Genomic DNA, 18,761 nt, shown 5'->3' with positions numbered 1-18,761 from the left:
TTCTCTAGCGAGAGTCAGGGTCAATAGCCATCATGATTATAGAACTAGAGTGCCTGTGTGTCCGATGTGACTTTTTTTTCTCATTTAGCCCTAAAAGAATTTTCTTAAATATATAATCTTTTGCACAATTTTAATTTGACAGGTGAAATTTTTCATCATTTCAAATTCAAAGAACAAAGTTGGAAAGGATGTAATTTCCAGCAGATTGTAAATATTGATATAAAATAAAACCATTACATCACTCTTTTAGATGTATTCAATAGAATATAAATAACAAAACAACTTGATATCATCATCCATTTAAAAATACATGAATAATCTTTAACATTTGAAAATTTGCATCTTTTCTTTTCACCCCTAAATTTATATTCCCATTCCAATTCCTCCTCAGAATTTTATCTTAAGGTAATACATTAGTTTCAAAAGGTTTTATTGATCTCATGTGTAACTGAAATTTGAAATTTTATTTTCTGTGACTCTAAGTCTTGGTTAGACTTAATCTCTTTTTGGTTGAGTTACTGTTACAATTATTATCAATACAATTTGTCAAAACAACATATATTATAAATTTTGATAAATAATTATAGGCCATAAAAATTTACATTTTATTGTAAATATCTCTTAATGAGTCTTCATATCCTTTGTAGCCTAATTCATTCATATATCTGTGATTGAATATTGACTTAATGCTATAATTTCATATGTAAACCCTGAAAAATCTTGTTTCCATAAATTCATAGAGAGGAATGGGAGGAGTTTATAAAGCCAAGCTGCCCCACCATTTGAGCACATTTGGAATTATATAATCATATAGTGATCTATCATTAATTACTATTTTTAATGATCTGCCAGTTGATAACTCCTCTAAACTGGTCCCTTCTAAATAGGTAGAAGCAAAGAACTGGAAACCAATTGACTTACAAAAGAATTTGTTACCCAATCATTAGAGGTGTTCATTTACTATCTCAATTTCCAGTGAGAATTCTGAAAGTACTTTACCAAGACTTGACAAATAATCATTAATTACACCTTTCCTCTTTCAGTCAGAGCATCTTGGGTTATCCAAATTATTCAGGAAGGATTAGGAAAATCAAAATATTATTAATTTCATTGTCAATATAATTTTTTAATTAAGTATTTTTTGTGTTTCAAATATGTTTTATCAAAACCTTGAAGCTACAGCTTTTCTTATTTAATTAATGGGAAATACTCACCCTATAACCTCATTGGCAAAGAGAGTTCTTTCAGTCAGACCAACAGGCCAAATCAACCTAACTTCTTATCAATATAGACCTGACTTCATGTTTAATTTAAAAATGTTTTGATATGTGCTTCAAGAAATGCTAAAAAAAAAAAAAAAAAACACTGACAAATAATTATGGAGATCAGATCATTCTCTAAGGGAAAATGCTGAAAATTGTCAATATTAAAATAATGTAGACCTAAAATAAAATTTTATTTATTTGTATATGTTATAAAGCCAAGATAAAATACTTTACTAAGCTTTTAATAATGCAAAGTAATATGTAGCTAAGACTGTAAATTAATTATAAATCTAAAAATATGATAAAAGGCATTGTACTCTTCAGTAAATAGGTGTGCATATATGTATTGAACTTTGGTGTTCATTTAATCATGTAGGGAATGATTAAATAAGATCTGAGAACAAAAATAGAACTCATTCAAATATTTTTAGTAGCTCCATAATCAAACTTCAATGTATTTAAAGAAGGAAAAATGTATTTACTATAATTAGTCTAGCAGCTGGCAATTCCTTTTGTTAACAGGAAATAGGTATTAGTATAAATATTTCATAAAATGTTTTTACAAAAGAGGCTGGAACTGCTTCCTTAAGTAATGTGCACCAAATCTGGGGAAAAAATGTAAAACTTGTATCTGTGGATTTCACCCCATATAACTTGAAAAATAGGATCATTCTCATAAGTATTTCAATAGCATTTTCAAGAATCAGTATCATTAACCTTTAGACTCTTTGGTTCTTCAAAGATACTTTCTTTCCAGTTAATGACATATTCTGGAGTTGAGCATGAAATACAGCTGAAAGAATTGCTTGCATCTTAATATGTGCCGCTTAAAAAACATTTTAGTGTTTGATGTTCTTTACCAGTGCTGCCTTCATTTTGGCTAAGGAGAATGTTCCTCAAGAGCCATGCACAATTTGAGAATAAGTGGAGATGGAAGGGATATAATAAGCTGGAAACTTTCCTAACCACCCCTCCCACATATAGACATATGCATGCACTCACTCTACCATTCTACCATATATCTGGATTCAGAAAATCCCCACACTGGGCAAAATACACAATTCTAATGCCCTCTCAACAAAAATACATAAAAGACAAAGAATAGTTCATGGAGGCCTAAGGGTTTATGATTCATGAATGAAGGTGTCTTCCTATTTGATCTCCTCACTCCCACTCTAATTTTGCACAGCAGAGCAATGCGCTATCAGATTTGGGATGGGTGAGGAGTATACCTCTCTTTTTGAAAGTAATAGAAGGGCTATTAAAAACTGTGCATTATCAGGAGAATCGTTTTTAGAAAGAAAACAAACAAAAATTGAAGATCTGGAAATTGATTTCCTTAAAAGTATATATGCTTGCATTTCTCCTAGGAAACCTTTGGGAACCTGGAGAATGCAATGCATTTGAAGTGGTTCGAAGACCACTGGCCTAGGTCCACTTCAAGCAGCCCAAATCAATGTAGCCTGGGGTGGCAGAAATATAGTGTTTGTAGAGGGGAGCTAGAAACTAAGAAGTGTGGAAAATGCTAGAAGGGAAAGAATGCAAATCAAGCCAGTCCTTGGGAAGGAATGACAAATGCCTGACTTCGCTGGAAGAAGAAAATGTCTCCAAGACCCCTCTCTGAGAAGGGAGACATTTTCCCCCCACATAGGGCAAACACTGTGCTACAGTTAACCTGTGGTGCATGCTTTCCCCCAGTGAATGTATGTTCACAAATCCCTGTGGACTGCAGACAACTGAAATCTAGTCACTTAACATCCTGCTGCAGATCCAACCAAGACAGCACCTGTCCCCCACCCTCTTTCAACCACAGGGGAGTATCTGTTAAAACCTTCAGCAACTCTGAGGACAGAGTCCTGGGATGAAATATTGCCTGCAATTAATCTGTTCGAATTTTCTGTGAGCACAGGGGTAGTGCTGTGAAAATACTGTGTATCCAAGATACTAACTCTTCGGGCCCTTTCAAGTGTGGTTTGGAGAGACACATACAAACTGAGAAGTCCGGAAGGAAGCCCTCCCACTGCTGGAGAGGCAGCCTGGACTGTAGCTGCTCAAGGAAACATGACTTCCCACACACACTGGGATGAGACTCTCCTGGCTAAGGTGAACAGAGTAAGAAAATTGAAGAGAATTGTATTAACCTAAGAATTTGAGACTTTGAATTATTCCTAAAAGTAAACAGGTTCAGTTTTGGGTTTTTTTTCGTTTTTTTTTTTACTTTTACTTTATTTTCTCCCATAGAACTTCAAAATATTAAAACTTTGGACATCATTTCTCATCTGGTGAGTATGTTTGGATTACTTTTAAGTTGCCATTTAACCACACTGTAGCCTCTGATTACCTACATTGGACAACATAGCTGAGCAAAATCTGAGAGAAGGGAGTAGAACAAGAAAGGAAATTTTGAGCTTTAGTTACAAAACCTCCTGAGAGTTAATTTGATGAATGTCATATAATGAGTCATATCTGAATCTTCTCGGAACAAAGTCTAAATTGCTCACTGTGACTCCAGAAGAATCCACAGAGCAAGAGAGGCTGTGATTTGGAAGAATGGCTTCATGAAGGTGGGAAAAGAATTCCCCACTGGCAGCTGACCTCCTCCCCCAGGGAGCCCAACCATACTTCTGTGAGCACAGACCAACAGACAAGGCCAGTTAGACACAGAACAAAAACTATGAACTACTAAGGGTCAATACTTGGTTCCCAAACTGTTCCTCTAGATAGGGATTTCAGCAATGCTGGCTTCATGCCCTGTGGCTCCATGTCACCTCACTGAGAGGGCAGGGATGAGTTAGTGAGTTTGGAAGAAGGAGCTCAGTATGCTCAGTGTAACGCACCTGCCTCTCTCCTCTTAGGGAGTGTCCTCCTGGTCTGACCCCATCACAGGATAGGTGCTTGTCCCTCAGGTGACGCCTGAGGTTGTTCAGCTCTGCCTGGGACAGGGAGGGGACACGTAGCTAAAAGAGAAAGTTCTAACAAGTTCCTTTAGCCTCAAACTCAAAGATACATTCCTTAATCAGTTTCATTAGAATTAAGGTGCCATTTTAAACTAAAATAAAAATTGATTGACAGAATGAAAGGATGAATGAATGTAACATCTATTCAAAGCTCAGTCAAGGACTCAATGATACAGGTGGGAGTGAATTTATTCAACAGAGTCCCCTCGGAGCCACATCAAGTAGATCCATTTTTGTAAGTCAAGTCTTCTTGTCTTACCTCTCACATGACCAATCCTTTATTCCCAGAGAGACTCGTGCTCATTAGTTCCCACTGGGGGCTCTTAACATTTAAGCCTAAAATATTCCCATGCCTTTATCTTATTAAATAATTAATTTATTAAATAATTATCTTATTAAATAATTAATTGGTTAATTAGGAGGCTCTTTGAGCATAGCTTGTTAGCTTCTCTTGAGCCAGAGCTATCTCTAGTAAATAAAGCAGTTGACACAGTCAGAAAAGTATCACCAATTAATTACTCATGTGTTATCTCATTTAATCCTAACAACACAGTTGAGGTAAGGAAACAGGAAGTTAAGTAACTTGCCTAAGTCTGCATATCCCATAAATAGCATGATCAGGATTTGAACCCTGAGATGCCTCCAAACTCCATGCTCAGTCCACTCCACGTACCATGCCCACATTCATAGAAGTGTATACTATTAAAGTTGGAAGAAATCTTACAATTCACTCGGTCCGACCTCCACATACCAACGATGTGTCCTCCCCAGCAAAACCTGCCCATCTCAGTAATGGGAGTTCCTAAGGTGGGCCTTCCAGTGTGGGGCAGCCGTATTGCTTCACAAACTCCTTTTTGATGGAATATCCTGTAGATTCGCTCCCCTGGCCTAAGGTCCTTATTTCCTTTGGGGCCACAAAGTACAGAACTTTGGGAAGTAGAAGAGTGTCCATCCTTAGATTAAGCATTCCCTGCTACTCCAACTGTTCCCCACATTCCTTGATCTTCAGCCTTTCCCTATTCTCCTAGGAACGTCCTCTGAGCACAACCATTGCCAATGACACACTGGGGTTCTGGGACTGGACATAGCATTCCAGGGTGAAGCAGACCAGTGCAGAGTAGTGCTATATTATCACTGCCCTAATTATGAGACCATTCCACCAGGCATTATTTTTGGCGTGGGGGTGAGGACTGGAGAACTGGAAGAGCACCAGTCCTCTGCTCAAGAGCCTACACGGTTCTCTAGTGCAAAACAAGGGTTTGCCAAATTGCATCTCCTGAAACACCAGCATCCCAGAATAAGGGAACAAGTGCTTTAAGAATAAAAAAGATCTGTGACTATATAAATTTAGAATACACTTCTTAATATTAATTCATTAATAAATATTTATTGAATGCCTACTGTATGCCAGGTAGTGTTCTAATCACTAGATATATATCCAAGGAGAAATCAAACCAAAATCCCTGTCTATGGAAGCTACGGGTCAGACAAAAACTACTATGAATGTGTGAGGACTTTTTAGAAGACTTGCAGAATAGCACCTTATAGGAGAAAGTCTGATGCAAAGAAAGAAACTTAATTTCCTGCATGTCAAAATACTCAAATACAGTATCGTGGTATAATTACTAATGTCCTAGGGAACAATATTTAGATAACCAGTTTAGGAAACACATGCTTAAAACACTAAACTCAAATTACCTTGCTTTTAGCCAATGTATCTCCTTATGTCACCACTATTCTGTATGGAAATGTTCCAATGTAAAAAAAAGGAAGCTAAAAATCAGCCAAAAAATATGAGCACAGCAAACTCAACCCATAGGAGGGCCTCGAGGACACCAGGGGCATGCTGGGAAGAAAAGGGGGTTATCAGGAAGCTAACAAGCAGAGGAATGGAAGACAGACACTGCCTGCCCCGTGAGGGGAGGGAGGCTAATAGGGGACCAAATTCTAGGAGAGGAACAGCTCATCCAGCTCAGCTCCCAGGTCAAGCGTCAGTGACCCAGGTGGTCAGACCTGGGGACAGAGCAGGATTTAGCCGGGAAAGTGAAAGCATGGCATTAGGAATTCTACCCTAAATAGGATCAGGATAAGAAAAAAACAGAACAGACCCAGAGTCCCAGGAAATCAGATACACAGTCCCCAAGGCCCAAGTGCACTCTGAGCAGCCCAGAGAGTTTTCCCAGGATTCTATGACCTAGAGCATCAAAGGCACCCTAACCCTTTGCCCCCAGTGGAAAGAGCTGATGACTACTTCTAACCCAGCTGGCTTCCATTTACAAACCAGCTCCCATTTCAGCCCTTTTAATTGAACCCAGTGCTTCCAGGCAAGAGGGCACAAAAATAGCATAAAAGATACCTGCAGGCACCTATGCCCTTACTTGAAATTCCCTCCAGGCTCCCCTCCTTCCCACCCCTAACTTCAGTATGCTCACTCATCACTCCCTCAGTTTCTTCACCCATGTCTTTCTCCAAGTCCCACTGGCTCCTCTGGGACAGGATGGTTCGTTGGGTGCCACCTGCCCCTACATGTGACTGTCTGCATGTGCTAATTGGCTGTAATTGCAGGACCCAGCACCCAGCCCTTAGCCCACCCTTCCCATGGTCCCAGGCCCTTGGGACAGGGAGGGTGGCCTTCACAGACCCCTCTGAGTTGGGAGGATGAGAATGCATGCAGCCAGCTGCACTGAGCAGCAGGTGAGCCAGGTCAGAAGTGCCTGTGTGCCTTGTGCAAAATGAGCCAGACACACAGGAAACAGAAAAAGGAAACTTTGGTCTCAATCGAGAGGCTGACTTTGGAGAGAAGCCGACATGGGAAGGGATTTGTTATTTGTGGAAAGCTTTTATTTGGTGGTGGGAAAAGAATGGCAAATATGTAACACAGTTTTTCTGTAACTATAAATAACATGTAAATACCTTTCATAATGAAAACCTTATGGAATCTGCTTTTCTGGGAGCCTTTTGAAATAGGCAAAAGCAAGAAAGGGAAATAACATGTATGTGAGCCGTACTATGTGCTGAGTACTTTCCATATGTTCTTCACTCAGTGCTCACTTTTCCTCTGGGGTAGGTTTTCCCTTTCTAGGTTAGAAAAAAGGGGCTAAAAGGTTAAGGAACCTGACCAAGTTCTCACAGTAAATAGCAGTTTGAAAGTAGATCTGTCAGGCTCCAAAGCTCTGACTCTTTCTGGAATCACATAGGAGCCTGCCTAGAGTCAGGGGCTAGATTATATGATGTTTCTAGATTCTTCTCTATTGCCAGGATTTCCAGAATTGGCTTGTTCCCTGCAGGTGCCCTCAGTCTTTCTTTCAGGATGGTAAGGATCCACTGTGTGTACTATAAACAATAACTCAATACATATGATTTAAAGCAGTAGGAACAATACTAAAAGTGCAATTGGGAGATGCCAGGCTCTGTCATTGCCTCACTGTGTGACTTTAGGTAAGTCTCTTCCCTCTCTGGGCTCCAGCTTTCACATCTGGAAAAATGCAAACTAATGTTAACTACTCAGGAAGCCTCTGCTCAGCTCTGACAGTCCTATATCTCAGATGCTCAATTCACTTTGGTGCTCTGAGGAAGATGTCCTCCAAGAAAGGCCACATCAGAGCTTCCCCCAGCAAGGCCAAGTCCCTCTGCCCACCCACTCCCAACCGAGGAGTCTCCACAGGCACCCCAATCCCCAGCCCAGCCTGCACTGACCTGCACCTCCCGGGTCAGGGCCAGCTCCAGCAGCTGGCCAAAGTGCTGACCCAGCGTGCTCAGGGTCTCGCTCACACAGGCCTTCATCGGCTTCAGGACATGCTCATTCTCTATCTGGAGGCACCTGGGAAAAGAAACCACAGGGTGGGCCACTGGAAGGGGAAGGTGGTCATCTCAGACCACTGAGGGGCCAGATCTAGGCCTGCTGCAGGCCTGGTGATAGTGCAAGTTGCCTAGAGAGAAGACATCAGGTCCCGGGGGAGTCAGAGATGGAATATTCCTTAGCTGGCTATCCCCTGGCCTCGTAGTATTCAGAGGAGTGCTGGCCTAAAATAGAAACTAACAGTCCATATCACCAGGGAGAGAGGCCACCTGGAAAGCAGCCACATCTACACCTCTGGGCTTCTCCCTGGGATGGTCTGCCATCGCCGTAGCCAGAGAGCTGGGGAGAGAGGTGCTGGTGGGCAAGGGAGGTGGGGGCTGCGGCAGGGGAGGCACTGGTGTGCCAGATGCACTGATGCTCACTTGAAAGGTATGTGGTAATGCCTATGACCCTTTAAGGAATGGTTGCCTGCAATGTGCAGAAGGGTGCCTTGAGAATTTTCTCCCCAGACAGGAAGAACGGGGGTACCAGTCTCTAATTTACCCCTGTGCCCTGAGAATGTTCCACACTACAAGGCCAAAGCCCCATGGGGCCCTAGGGGATGCCAAGTTCCAGGGTTTCCTTCCAGGACATGGAGGCTGGAAAGGGTGAGGGAGAGGGTCAGCATAGACCTGGGTGTGTAGACACGTGAGGTTGAGGTGTGCATGTGTCTGAGTGTAAATGTGTGTATGTATGTATGTGTGTGTGTGAGAGATGGAGAAGAGGCTGTGAGTGTATTTCTGTGATTGTGTGAGTATGTGTTTATGTAGTTTATGTATCTGTGTGTGGGCAAGTGAGTGCCTGTAAAATCCTCATCTGGGTGTGAGCCTCTGGCTTCACCTTGCCTTGCCTGAGGGTCAGGGGTTTCCAAAGCTGTGGAAAACCCCTTCCTTGTTTCCAACCCTCAAAAATCATTTCTTCCTATGCCTGGGCCCCTCCTCTGCCTTTTCTATTCTCTCTGGGCTTGAAAATGGGGTAGAAAATCCTAAGGAAGTCTTTTAAGGTTGTTGCTAAAAGTCAGCAAAAGGACCCCTAGACCCCCCGCCCCAGTTCTCTCCTCCCACTCTCTCTCTGGAGAATACGCCAGCCTCTTCCCCTGCCTGAGAACAGGCCTGCAGACCCTGTCCAGATTTACCTCTCTGTGACTGCTGAGAGCTCCGAGCATTTCTCCATTAGTAGTTTCTCAATCTGTAGAAAAATAGACCAATTTTATTCAATTCAATAAGCACTGGCTGAGGACCAACTACTGTGCTGGGCCCTCTGGGGCATAAAGATGAATATAAACTATAAATGATGTGATATGAATGGCAAAAGGGATCAACATCAGCTGCCTTGGGAGCTCAAAAAAAGAAAACAGAGCAATTACTTATGCTAGGGAATCTGGGAAGCTTCAGAGAGGAATGGGCATTTGAGCTGGGCTTCAAAGAATGAATAGAAGTTTACTGTTTGCAAAGTGGAGCAAGGAAAAGGGTAAAGTACTAAGGTGTAAAAGTGAATGCCAGAGGAAATAGAAGTAATGATAAGGGGGATAAAGTCATCATGGGCTTCAGATTCTGAAAGGTTTAGGTTGAATCCCACTTATTTCAGTTAATGCATAACTTTGGGCAAGTCACTTAGGCTCCCTGAGTATGTTTCCTCGTATATAAAGTCAGGACAATAATACTAGCTAATATTTTATTCAACTGTTTTTAATGTTTATATGTAATAATGCATGTGTCCTCACAAAAGATCTATGAAATAAATACTATTATTATATTCATTAGGGTAATGGAAAAGGGGCACAGAGAAGGTAAATAACTTGCCCAGGTCTCATAGCAGAGCTGACATTTGAACCCCAGCAGTCTGGCATTAAAGTGGCCATACTAAACCACTGTACCACTCTTCACAGTGGTTATGCCTGCCTCACAATTTGTGCAGGTTAAATGAGATATGTGTGAAAATACCCAGCACGATGCCTAGCACATAGTAGATACTCAATAAAGGTCCTAACTGTCTTCCCTGCTTAATTGGAAGAGGAGGGAGGCCCTGGAGCTGGAAAAGTTCAAAGTCCACACAATTCAGACCCACTCTTCTAGAAGGTATCCCCTTTCCAAGCCCCCCCACACACCCATTTCCAGGCAGTTCACCTGGCCCATCTCCTGTGAGGAGCTCCTGCTGACAGCACTGTACTCGCTGACCATGGAGCGGGCATGGCAAGTCAGACGCACACTCATGCTATGGACGCGCGCCCAGCGGTCCTGGGCCAGCTTCTGCCCAATCCTGCGCAGCTCAGTGCTGATGACCCAGCCCCGCTTGAGCAGCAGCTGCAGAGGGTCTCCAGGGCCAGCGCCACCGGCCAGGATGAAGTCACCATGAGCATCTTCCTCCAGGCTGATGGGCTTTGCCTGCAGGACGCACATGCACTCACACTCGGTCATGAGCTTCAGGTCCTCCATCCAGCGCTGGACTGAGTCCACCTGCATCAGGTGCAGCCTGCAGTCAGGGAACAGCCATTGGCGGCAATCAACACTTCCCAGAGTTTTCAATTCCAGACCACTGCTCTTTACTGAACACCTACTATATGCTCATCACCATTTCTTGTGTTCACTTACCTTAACCCTCTTATTTCTCATTATCTCCATCTTTTAGATAATAAGACTGAAGCATAGAACTGATGGCCATACACACAACAGACAATGCAGTCTAGCAGAGTAATAGATGATCTTTTCAATATAAGGAAAATGCAAATAGCCTAAACATCAAATATCGGTTATGTTGTTAAGTGAGCTATGGCATAGTGACATGGTTATATATTGGGCACTTATTTAAAGAGAAGCCTTTCAAAAAGTTTATGGCAAAAAAACGGTGTGCATTAATAAAGTGGAGAAATATGCAAAAATGTAAACACACAATTATTATAATTATGTTTAAACTATCTAGAAAAAATATTGAAAGACATTAAAATGTTAACAGTTCTCTATAGGTGGTAAAACTAAAGACTTTTTCATTTTTTTCAACTTTTCTCTGATTTCCAAATTTTCTGTCATGAACATGTATATTGCTTTTGCAATGGGACAAAATTAAATCGATTTAGTACAACAGCATGAGAACACAGATTTGGCCCTAATATCTTAAACAAAATTTATTCTAAAATTTACTTAGTCAAATAAAGTTCACTATAAGATCATTAATGAAGCATTGAACATCTGGTGAGTGCTACTGAATCACAGACGTTCCAGGCACTGTGGAAAAAGTGGAGATAAATGTGTCAGGCCTCCAGGCTCATGGAGCTTTTGAACTGCCTAAAGAATCAAATGAAGTAATGAGAAGTTTAAAAACAGTAATAAATTTCAACACCATCTGCAGATTATGACAGAATGCATGCACAGTTCATCCTTAAGGCTGGGCTTGGGTCCCTTGTCTTTAGCTTCTGTCTGTGGCTCATCTCAGCTGCTTTAAGCCATTTCCCACCTGCCACCAATTCATTCAGTGGCTCTACAGATACACATTCAGGGCCTACTAAGTGTCAAGCACTGTTCTAAGCCCTAGACTCCAACAGCAAACAAGGAAATAAAAATCACTTCTTTGTGAAGGTTACAATTAGGTGAGAGGACAATTTTCTAAGTAATTTTTAAGATAAATAAGCTGTGCAGAAGTGGTAGACTAAGAAGGTGCTAGTGAGAAAAAGTGAACAGGAAAGAAGAGTAGAGAGGGCTGGGGATGGAAGTGGGGGTGGGAAATAGACATTGCATTTTAAAATAAGTAGATCTGAGTAGGCTCACTGAGGAAAGGACATTAGAGCCAAGAGTTAAGAGGACGTGAGGGAGTGAACCATGTGGGTACCCAGGGACAAACTGCTTCAGGGAGAGAGAACAGTAAGTGCAAAGGCTCTGGGGCACAGTGTCCTAGAGCTGTGTGAGGAACAGCAAGGAGGCCCGAGCGGGAGTTGGGATGGAGGAGATGAGGTGAGAGGAGGTGGCAGGGAGGGGTGTGGAAAGACTCTGGAGGGCTGTGTAGGACAAGGTGAGGCCTTGGCTTTTGTCCTGAGTCAGTGCAGCACACAACGGGCACCTATGAGGCCAGCTGGGGGGTGGGGTGATCAAAGGTAGGATTGAAATTATAAAGGCATGCTCCAGTTATCATGGTTACGGTCATGTCTTCATACTGACTATTATTTAATGAGCAGCAAGATTCTCTGAACGATGCAACTATTTGACTATAAGGCTTTCAAATGTAACTTTTAATCACAAGCCTTACTATGTTTAACCATGAAAATTATACAAGTGGTTTCTTATAGGAAATTGTTTTTTAAATTGTTAAAAAGCCAAAACTCACCAATGGTCTTTTTCTCCCTCTTCTTCCACGAAAATTGTTATTATATTTTGTAAAAAAAATTGAAAAAATTTATATATATATGAGAGAGAGAGGGTTGTGTTGCCTGAAATCACAGCACCCTGCTGCCCATTGTGTCTTTACAAACTCATATTCAACTTTATATAAGTGGGAATGATGCCAGGGTTCTTGTTTGCAGAGTTGAAGAATGAACGTAGCAAACAGTCAAGGTAGGAGAGCCAGGGAGAGGCTTTTATTGAGAGATTCAGTGAGAGGACAGAGCTCCTGGATCGTGCCAGGAGGGGACAAGAGAGCCCAGGGTGGTGCCTTGTCTAGGCGATTTATAGGCAGTTGAGGATTTTGGGGAACTGATAAAGGGCTTAGGGTGTGGACTTGTTAAAAGTGGCCTTAGGATGTTTGTCCTTGATGAGATATTAAATCCCTTTTAGCATGCTAAAGTGAACCTTACACATGATTACAAACAATTAGCATAATAAAAACATGGGCTACTTTCCTTTATCTAGGGAGTATCAACTGATCTGCACTGAAGAATGACTCTGGAGCTTAATGTTTAACACAGAGTTTTGGTAGGGGGTTTCCTTGCATGTGTTACATTGCTCTGACTGTAAACATCCTGCCTTGCTTTTTCTGGAGGCCCTCACCCTACTCTGTCTAAGCCTATGGTCCCTGTCTCAGGAACCCACCCCATGCACTCTTTGACTGTAGACAATTCTACTCTTTACAAATCTTATAATTACTGCCAAGTCCTTTCCTCTCCCACCACCCCAGCTAACTCAAGTTGCTTAGTGTCATTCTATATTTTTCTCCACACTCATACATTCCTATACTGACTTATATCTAATTGCATATACATTTGTAGGGTTTTCTGGCCTGTCACCTACTTTGTAAAGCTTACCACAATATAGACACATGTTGTTGTGTTCTGATTTTCTTACTCAACATGGATATTCCACCAAGTCATTCAGTGAAGTCCCAAAACATTCTTTTCAACATCTGAAAATTATCCCATGTTGTGGATATACCATTCTCCCTTGTAGCTACTGTAAGGTTGAAGGCACTGAGGGGGAGGAGTGAGCATGTCAGACACTAGTGACATGCCAAAGTCCCTGACTGCTGCCCCCTCCCAACCTGAAAAATGTGCCTTAGGCTAGCCAATCCTTGCCCCGCTGTAAATCTAAGCTCTCCCTCCCCCTACCTTCTTTAAAAGCTTGCTGCCTGCCCTGCTGGGCATGACTTTCCCAGCCTCCATTTCTGTATGGAGAAACCTCGCCCAGGAATTGCATTCAAATAAATTACCTGGCCCTTTGTTGCTCTCTTCGCCTGCTTATTTCGGTTAGAATTTATCTTACATTTGGTGCCGAAATCCCGGGAAGGAGCATGAGCACAGGGCCCTGACTGGCCACCAGCGGCCCCGCCCCCTCCCTCCCTGACCCGGGACCTCAGCCTGCTCTCCGCTGCATGGACTATTTTCTGGTGAGTCCCTCAGTTTCCCCCGGTCTGTTTCCCTTCCTAACTCTGTTTCACCTGGTCCATTAGAAATCATAGCTACATCCAGGTGGGGCATCCGGCCCCTTGGGCAGCCAGCCCACCCTCTGCGGGCATCCGGCCCGCCCCTGGCCCTGTGGTGGGGGAGACGTCCCTCACCCAGGCTCGCAGGCCGTCTCCCCTGACTTGGCGCACTTGGGATGCTGGGCGCTCCTCTCAGCGGGATTAGTTGGGAAGTGGCGCAGACATGGGGAACCAGCTCTCAAAAGCAGAAGCTCAGACCCCCTTGCGGTGTCTCGTTTCTAATTTGACTACTCTATATTTGTCCTGGGAAGTTTGCAAACAGAAGCTGGTCTTTCTTTGCTCTGAGGCTGGGCCTCAGTATCCCTTGGACAATCAATCTTGCTGGCCCCCTGAGGGAACTTTCAATTTTGGCCTCCTCACTGACTTGATTAATTATTGCCACTAGAGCAGAGAGTAGAGTGAAATCCCATATGTGCAGGCTTTGGACTTTGTGCTCCTGCTCAGACCTTTATGTTGTGTTCAATGACTCAGGTTCTCCTGGCCTGATCTCCAGTTAAAGATTGTCAGCCTCTTACTCTGCCCAGTCCTTCTTCCTTTTCAGATCCACCAGAAGACCTCAGTCACCAGCCTCCCTCCCTCAGCTCGTGATCCCCTCCCCCTCTCTCCACCACCATCTTTTTAAGTCCTTTGTCTTCACACCTGTCACTGCCATCTTAAAGTCCTACATTCTCAACCATGCCGTTGTCCTGCTCTCCTCTTCTGGTGGCTGCACCACCCCCTCCCCCTCTCCTTCCACCCTCACTGCCCTCTTCCCCCACCAGAACACGCTCCTCCTGCCCTCTGGTTCCAGAAGCCACAGACAGGAAGCTGAGGAGAGGGAAGGCAATTGGATATCAGTGACTCAAGTCTTTATATCGGTTTGTCTGTCTGTGTATGTTTTTGTGTGAGGGGTGTTGCTGACTGTAGTTGTTGTGTCTCAGTTTGTATGTTTGTGTGTCTAGGTGTGTAAATGAAAAATATTTTCCTACCTCCGGATGGTATTAATAAAAATTGATTTAAAAACAAAACAAGCATTTGTGAAAACTGGACATTCTAAAACTTCCAGAAAATCTGATAAAAAATGTTAAGCATTAATGCTAATTTGGGTTTGGCTGGTGTGGGCATGTCCTTGTGGTTATCAGCTGCCTACCTTTACTTAAGGTCATTTAAGTCGATGTTATCTGCTAAATCTTTTAAGAATAAAATGTTTAAAGGCTTGGCTTTGTCTAATATTCAGTAAAGGTCTTGTAAGTAATCTAGCATAGTTGTTACGAATGAGTGAACTAAATAAGTGTGGCAAGTGAATACCTTTTTAATTGTGTGTTACAGTGTGTATACCTATCTACAGCCTTAGTCTTTGTGGTAACCTAAAACCTTAAAATTTTGCTAAGTTAAAAGGATATACTTTGTGCTTAGTGAGCGATTGTGTTGTAAAGCTCATAGTTAACAAAAATTATAAAATGTTCATAAATTTGTCAATCCGAACAATGCTAGTGTAACAGTTTACAATAGCCTGCCTCTCAGTGTTCACTAAAAATTAAAGTACCTAATGGCTTTAAGTTCTAATTAAAACTACTTAAAGTAATAAAGAAAATATTTCTGCATACTAAAGAATGTGTCTTGAGGCGGAGCCAAGATGGTGGCGTGAGTAGGACAGTGGGAATCTCCTCCAAAAAACATATATATTTTTGAAAATACAACAAATACAACTAATCCTAAAAGAGACCGGAAGACACAGGACAACAGCCAGACTACATCCACACCTGCGAGAACCCAGCACCTGGTGAAAGGGGGTAAGATATAAGCCGCAGCCCAGCAGGACCCAAGCGCCCCTCTCCCCAGCTCCCAGCGGGAGGAGAGGAGTTGGAGCGGGGAGGGAGACGGAGCCCAGAACTGCTAAACACCCAGCCCCAGCCGTCCATACCAGAGCACAGACACACAGCGCATGCATGGGATGCTGGATACTAGGGAAACAGGACAGTAAGACCTTTGAGCGGTCCCAAAGCTGGTGCCCCTGTGACAAAGAAAAGCGAGTGCTTTTTGAAAGCCTTAAAAGGACAGGGACCCCACAGCTGGATGGAAGCATCCTGGGTCACACAGTCCAGCAGCTGGAAATTCCAGGGAACTCCGGGCACACTAACCCCCTGGCAACAGCTCTGAGACCCCTCACAGAGGTAAACAGCCAAACAGCCCCCCATCCATTACCCCTCCGGGGCCCCGCCATAGGAGAACAGCAGCCTGAGGCTGGCCATGCCCACAGCAAGGGAGCTTCCTCCATACCGGCCGGGCAAGATATAGACCCAGTCTACGTGCAATTGCCCAACACAAGCCACTAGGGGTCGCAGTTGTCCCAGTAAAGAAAGGCCAGGAGGCAAGTGGAAAGAGGCTTGACTCTCCCAGCTGACAGATGCCTCAATAGCATTCCACTGCACCTATCAACATGAAAAGGCAAAAAAATTTGATCCAGACAAGACTAACCCAGACAGCTTCGACATCTTCTACATCTTCCCCTGAGAAGGAACCTGGGGAGATAGATTTAACCAGTCTTCCTGAAAAATAATTCAAAACAAAAGTCATAACCATCCTGACAGACTTGCAGAGAAATATGCAAGAACTAAGGAGGGAGAATACAGAAATAAAACAAGCTCTGGAAGGACTTCAAAACAGAATGGATGAGATGCAAGAGACCATTAATGGACTACAAAACAGAGAACAGGAACGCAGAGAAGCTGATGCAGAGAGACATAAAAGGATCTTCAGGAATGAAAGAATTTTAAGAGAACTGTGTGACCAATCGAAAGGGAACAATATCTGCATTATAGGGGTACCAGAAGAAAAAGAGAGAGAAAAAGGGATAGAAAGTGTCTTTGAAGAAATAATTGCTGAAAACTTCCCCAAACTAGGGGAGGAAATGGCCTCTCAGACCACAGAGGTACACAGAACTCCGGTGACAAAGGATCCAAGGAGGGCAAGACCAAGACACATAATAATTAAAATGGTAAAGATCAAACACAAGGACAAAGTATTAAAGGCAGCCAGAGAGAATAAAAAGGTCACCTACAAAGGAAAACCCATCAGGCTATCATGAGACTTCTCAACAGAAACCCTACAGGCCAGAAGAGAATGGCATGATATACTTAATGCAATGAAACAGAAGGGCCTCGAACCAAGAATACTGTATCCAGCACGATTATCATTTAAACATGAAGGATGGAGTAAACAATTCCCAGACAAGCAAAAGTTGAGGGAATTTGCCTCCCACAAACCACCTCTACAGGGCATCTTACAGGGACTGCTCTAGATGGAAGCACTCCTAAAAAGAGCACAGAACAAAACACCCAACATATGAAGAAGGGAGGAGAAGGAATAAGAAGGGAGAGAAAGAAAGAATCATCAGACCGTGTTTATAATAGATCAATAAGCGAGTTAAGTTAGACAGTAAGATAGTAAAGAAGCTAACCTTGAACCTTTGGTAACCACAAACTTAAAGCCTGCAATGGCAATAAGTACATACCTTTCAATAATCACCCTAAATGTAAATGGACTCAATGCACCAATCAAAAGACACAGAGTAATAGAATGGATAAAAAAGCAAGACCCATCCATATGCTGCTTACAAGAGACTCACCTCAAACCCAAAGACATGCACAGACTTAAAGTCAAGGGATGGAAAAAGATATTTCATGCAAACAACAGAGAGAAAAAAGCAGGTGTTGCAATACTAGTATCAGACAAAATAGACTTCAAAATAAAGAAAGTAACAAAAGATAAAGAAGGACATTACATAATGATAAAGGGCTCAGTCCAACAAGAGGATATAACCATTATAAATATATATACACCCAATACAGGAGCACCAACATATGTGAAACAAATACTAACAGAATTAAAGGAGGAAATAGAATGCAATGCATTCATTCTGGGAGACTTCAACACACCACTCACTCCAAAGGACAGATCCACCAGACAGAAAATAAGTAAGGACACAGTAGCACTGAACAACACAATAGAACAGATGGACCTAATAGACATCTATAGAACTCTACATGCAAAAGCAACAGGATACACATTCTTCTCAAGTGCACATGGAACATTCCCCAGAATAGACCACATACTAGGACACAAAAAGAGCCTCTGTAAATTCCAAAAGATTGAAATCTTACCAACCAACTTTTTAGACCACAAAGGCATAAAACTAGAAATAAATTGTACAAAGCAAAAAGACTCACAAACACATGGAGGCTTAACAACCCGCTCCTAAATAATCAATGGATCAATGACCAAATCAAAATGGAGATCCAGCAATATATGGAAACAAACGACAACAACAACACAAAGCCCCAACTACTGGAGGATACAGCAAAAGCAGACTTAAGAGGAAAGTATATAGCAATCCAGGCATATTTAAAGAAGGAAGAACAATCCCAATGAATAGTCTAATGTCACAATTATCAAAATTGGAAAAAGAAGAACAGATGAGGCCTAAGGTCAGTAGAAGGAGGGACATAATAAAAATTAGAGTAGAAACAAATAAAATTGAGAAGAATAAAACAACAGCAAAAATCAATGAAACCAAGAGCTGGTTCTTCGAGAAAATAAACAAAATAGATAAGCCTCTAGCCAGACTTATTAAGAGGAAAAGAGAGTCAACACACATCAACAGAATCAGAAACGAGAAAGGAAAAATCATGATGAACCCCACAGAAATACAAAGAATTATTAGAGAGTACTATGAAAACCTATATGCTAACAAGCTGGGAAACCTAGGAGAAATGAATAACTTCCTAGAAAAATACAACCTTCCAAGACTGACCCAGAAAG

At 42.3% G+C, this 18,761-nt stretch overlaps 1 protein-coding gene across 1 annotated transcript in view; it reads right to left on the bottom strand.

Annotated features, from left to right (window-relative positions):
• The window catches only part of INSC (INSC spindle orientation adaptor protein), a 136,431-nt gene that overhangs the window by 50,918 nt on the left and 66,752 nt on the right, over window positions 1-18,761 (bottom strand). The window contains exons 3-5 of the mRNA XM_036877055.2: window positions 10,187-10,532; window positions 9,196-9,248; window positions 7,919-8,042 (exon numbers count right to left, since the gene is read on the bottom strand). Coding sequence (XP_036732950.2) covers window positions 7,919-8,042; window positions 9,196-9,248; window positions 10,187-10,532 — 523 coding nt within the window. The remainder of the gene's footprint in view (window positions 1-7,918; window positions 8,043-9,195; window positions 9,249-10,186; window positions 10,533-18,761) is intronic.

This window comes from Manis pentadactyla, chromosome 9 (genome assembly GCF_030020395.1).
Source record: "Manis pentadactyla isolate mManPen7 chromosome 9, mManPen7.hap1, whole genome shotgun sequence".
Lineage (NCBI taxonomy): Eukaryota > Metazoa > Chordata > Mammalia > Pholidota > Manidae > Manis > Manis pentadactyla.
Note: the sequence above shows the minus strand (reverse complement) of the source record. Positions and strands in the feature narration are given on the sequence as shown.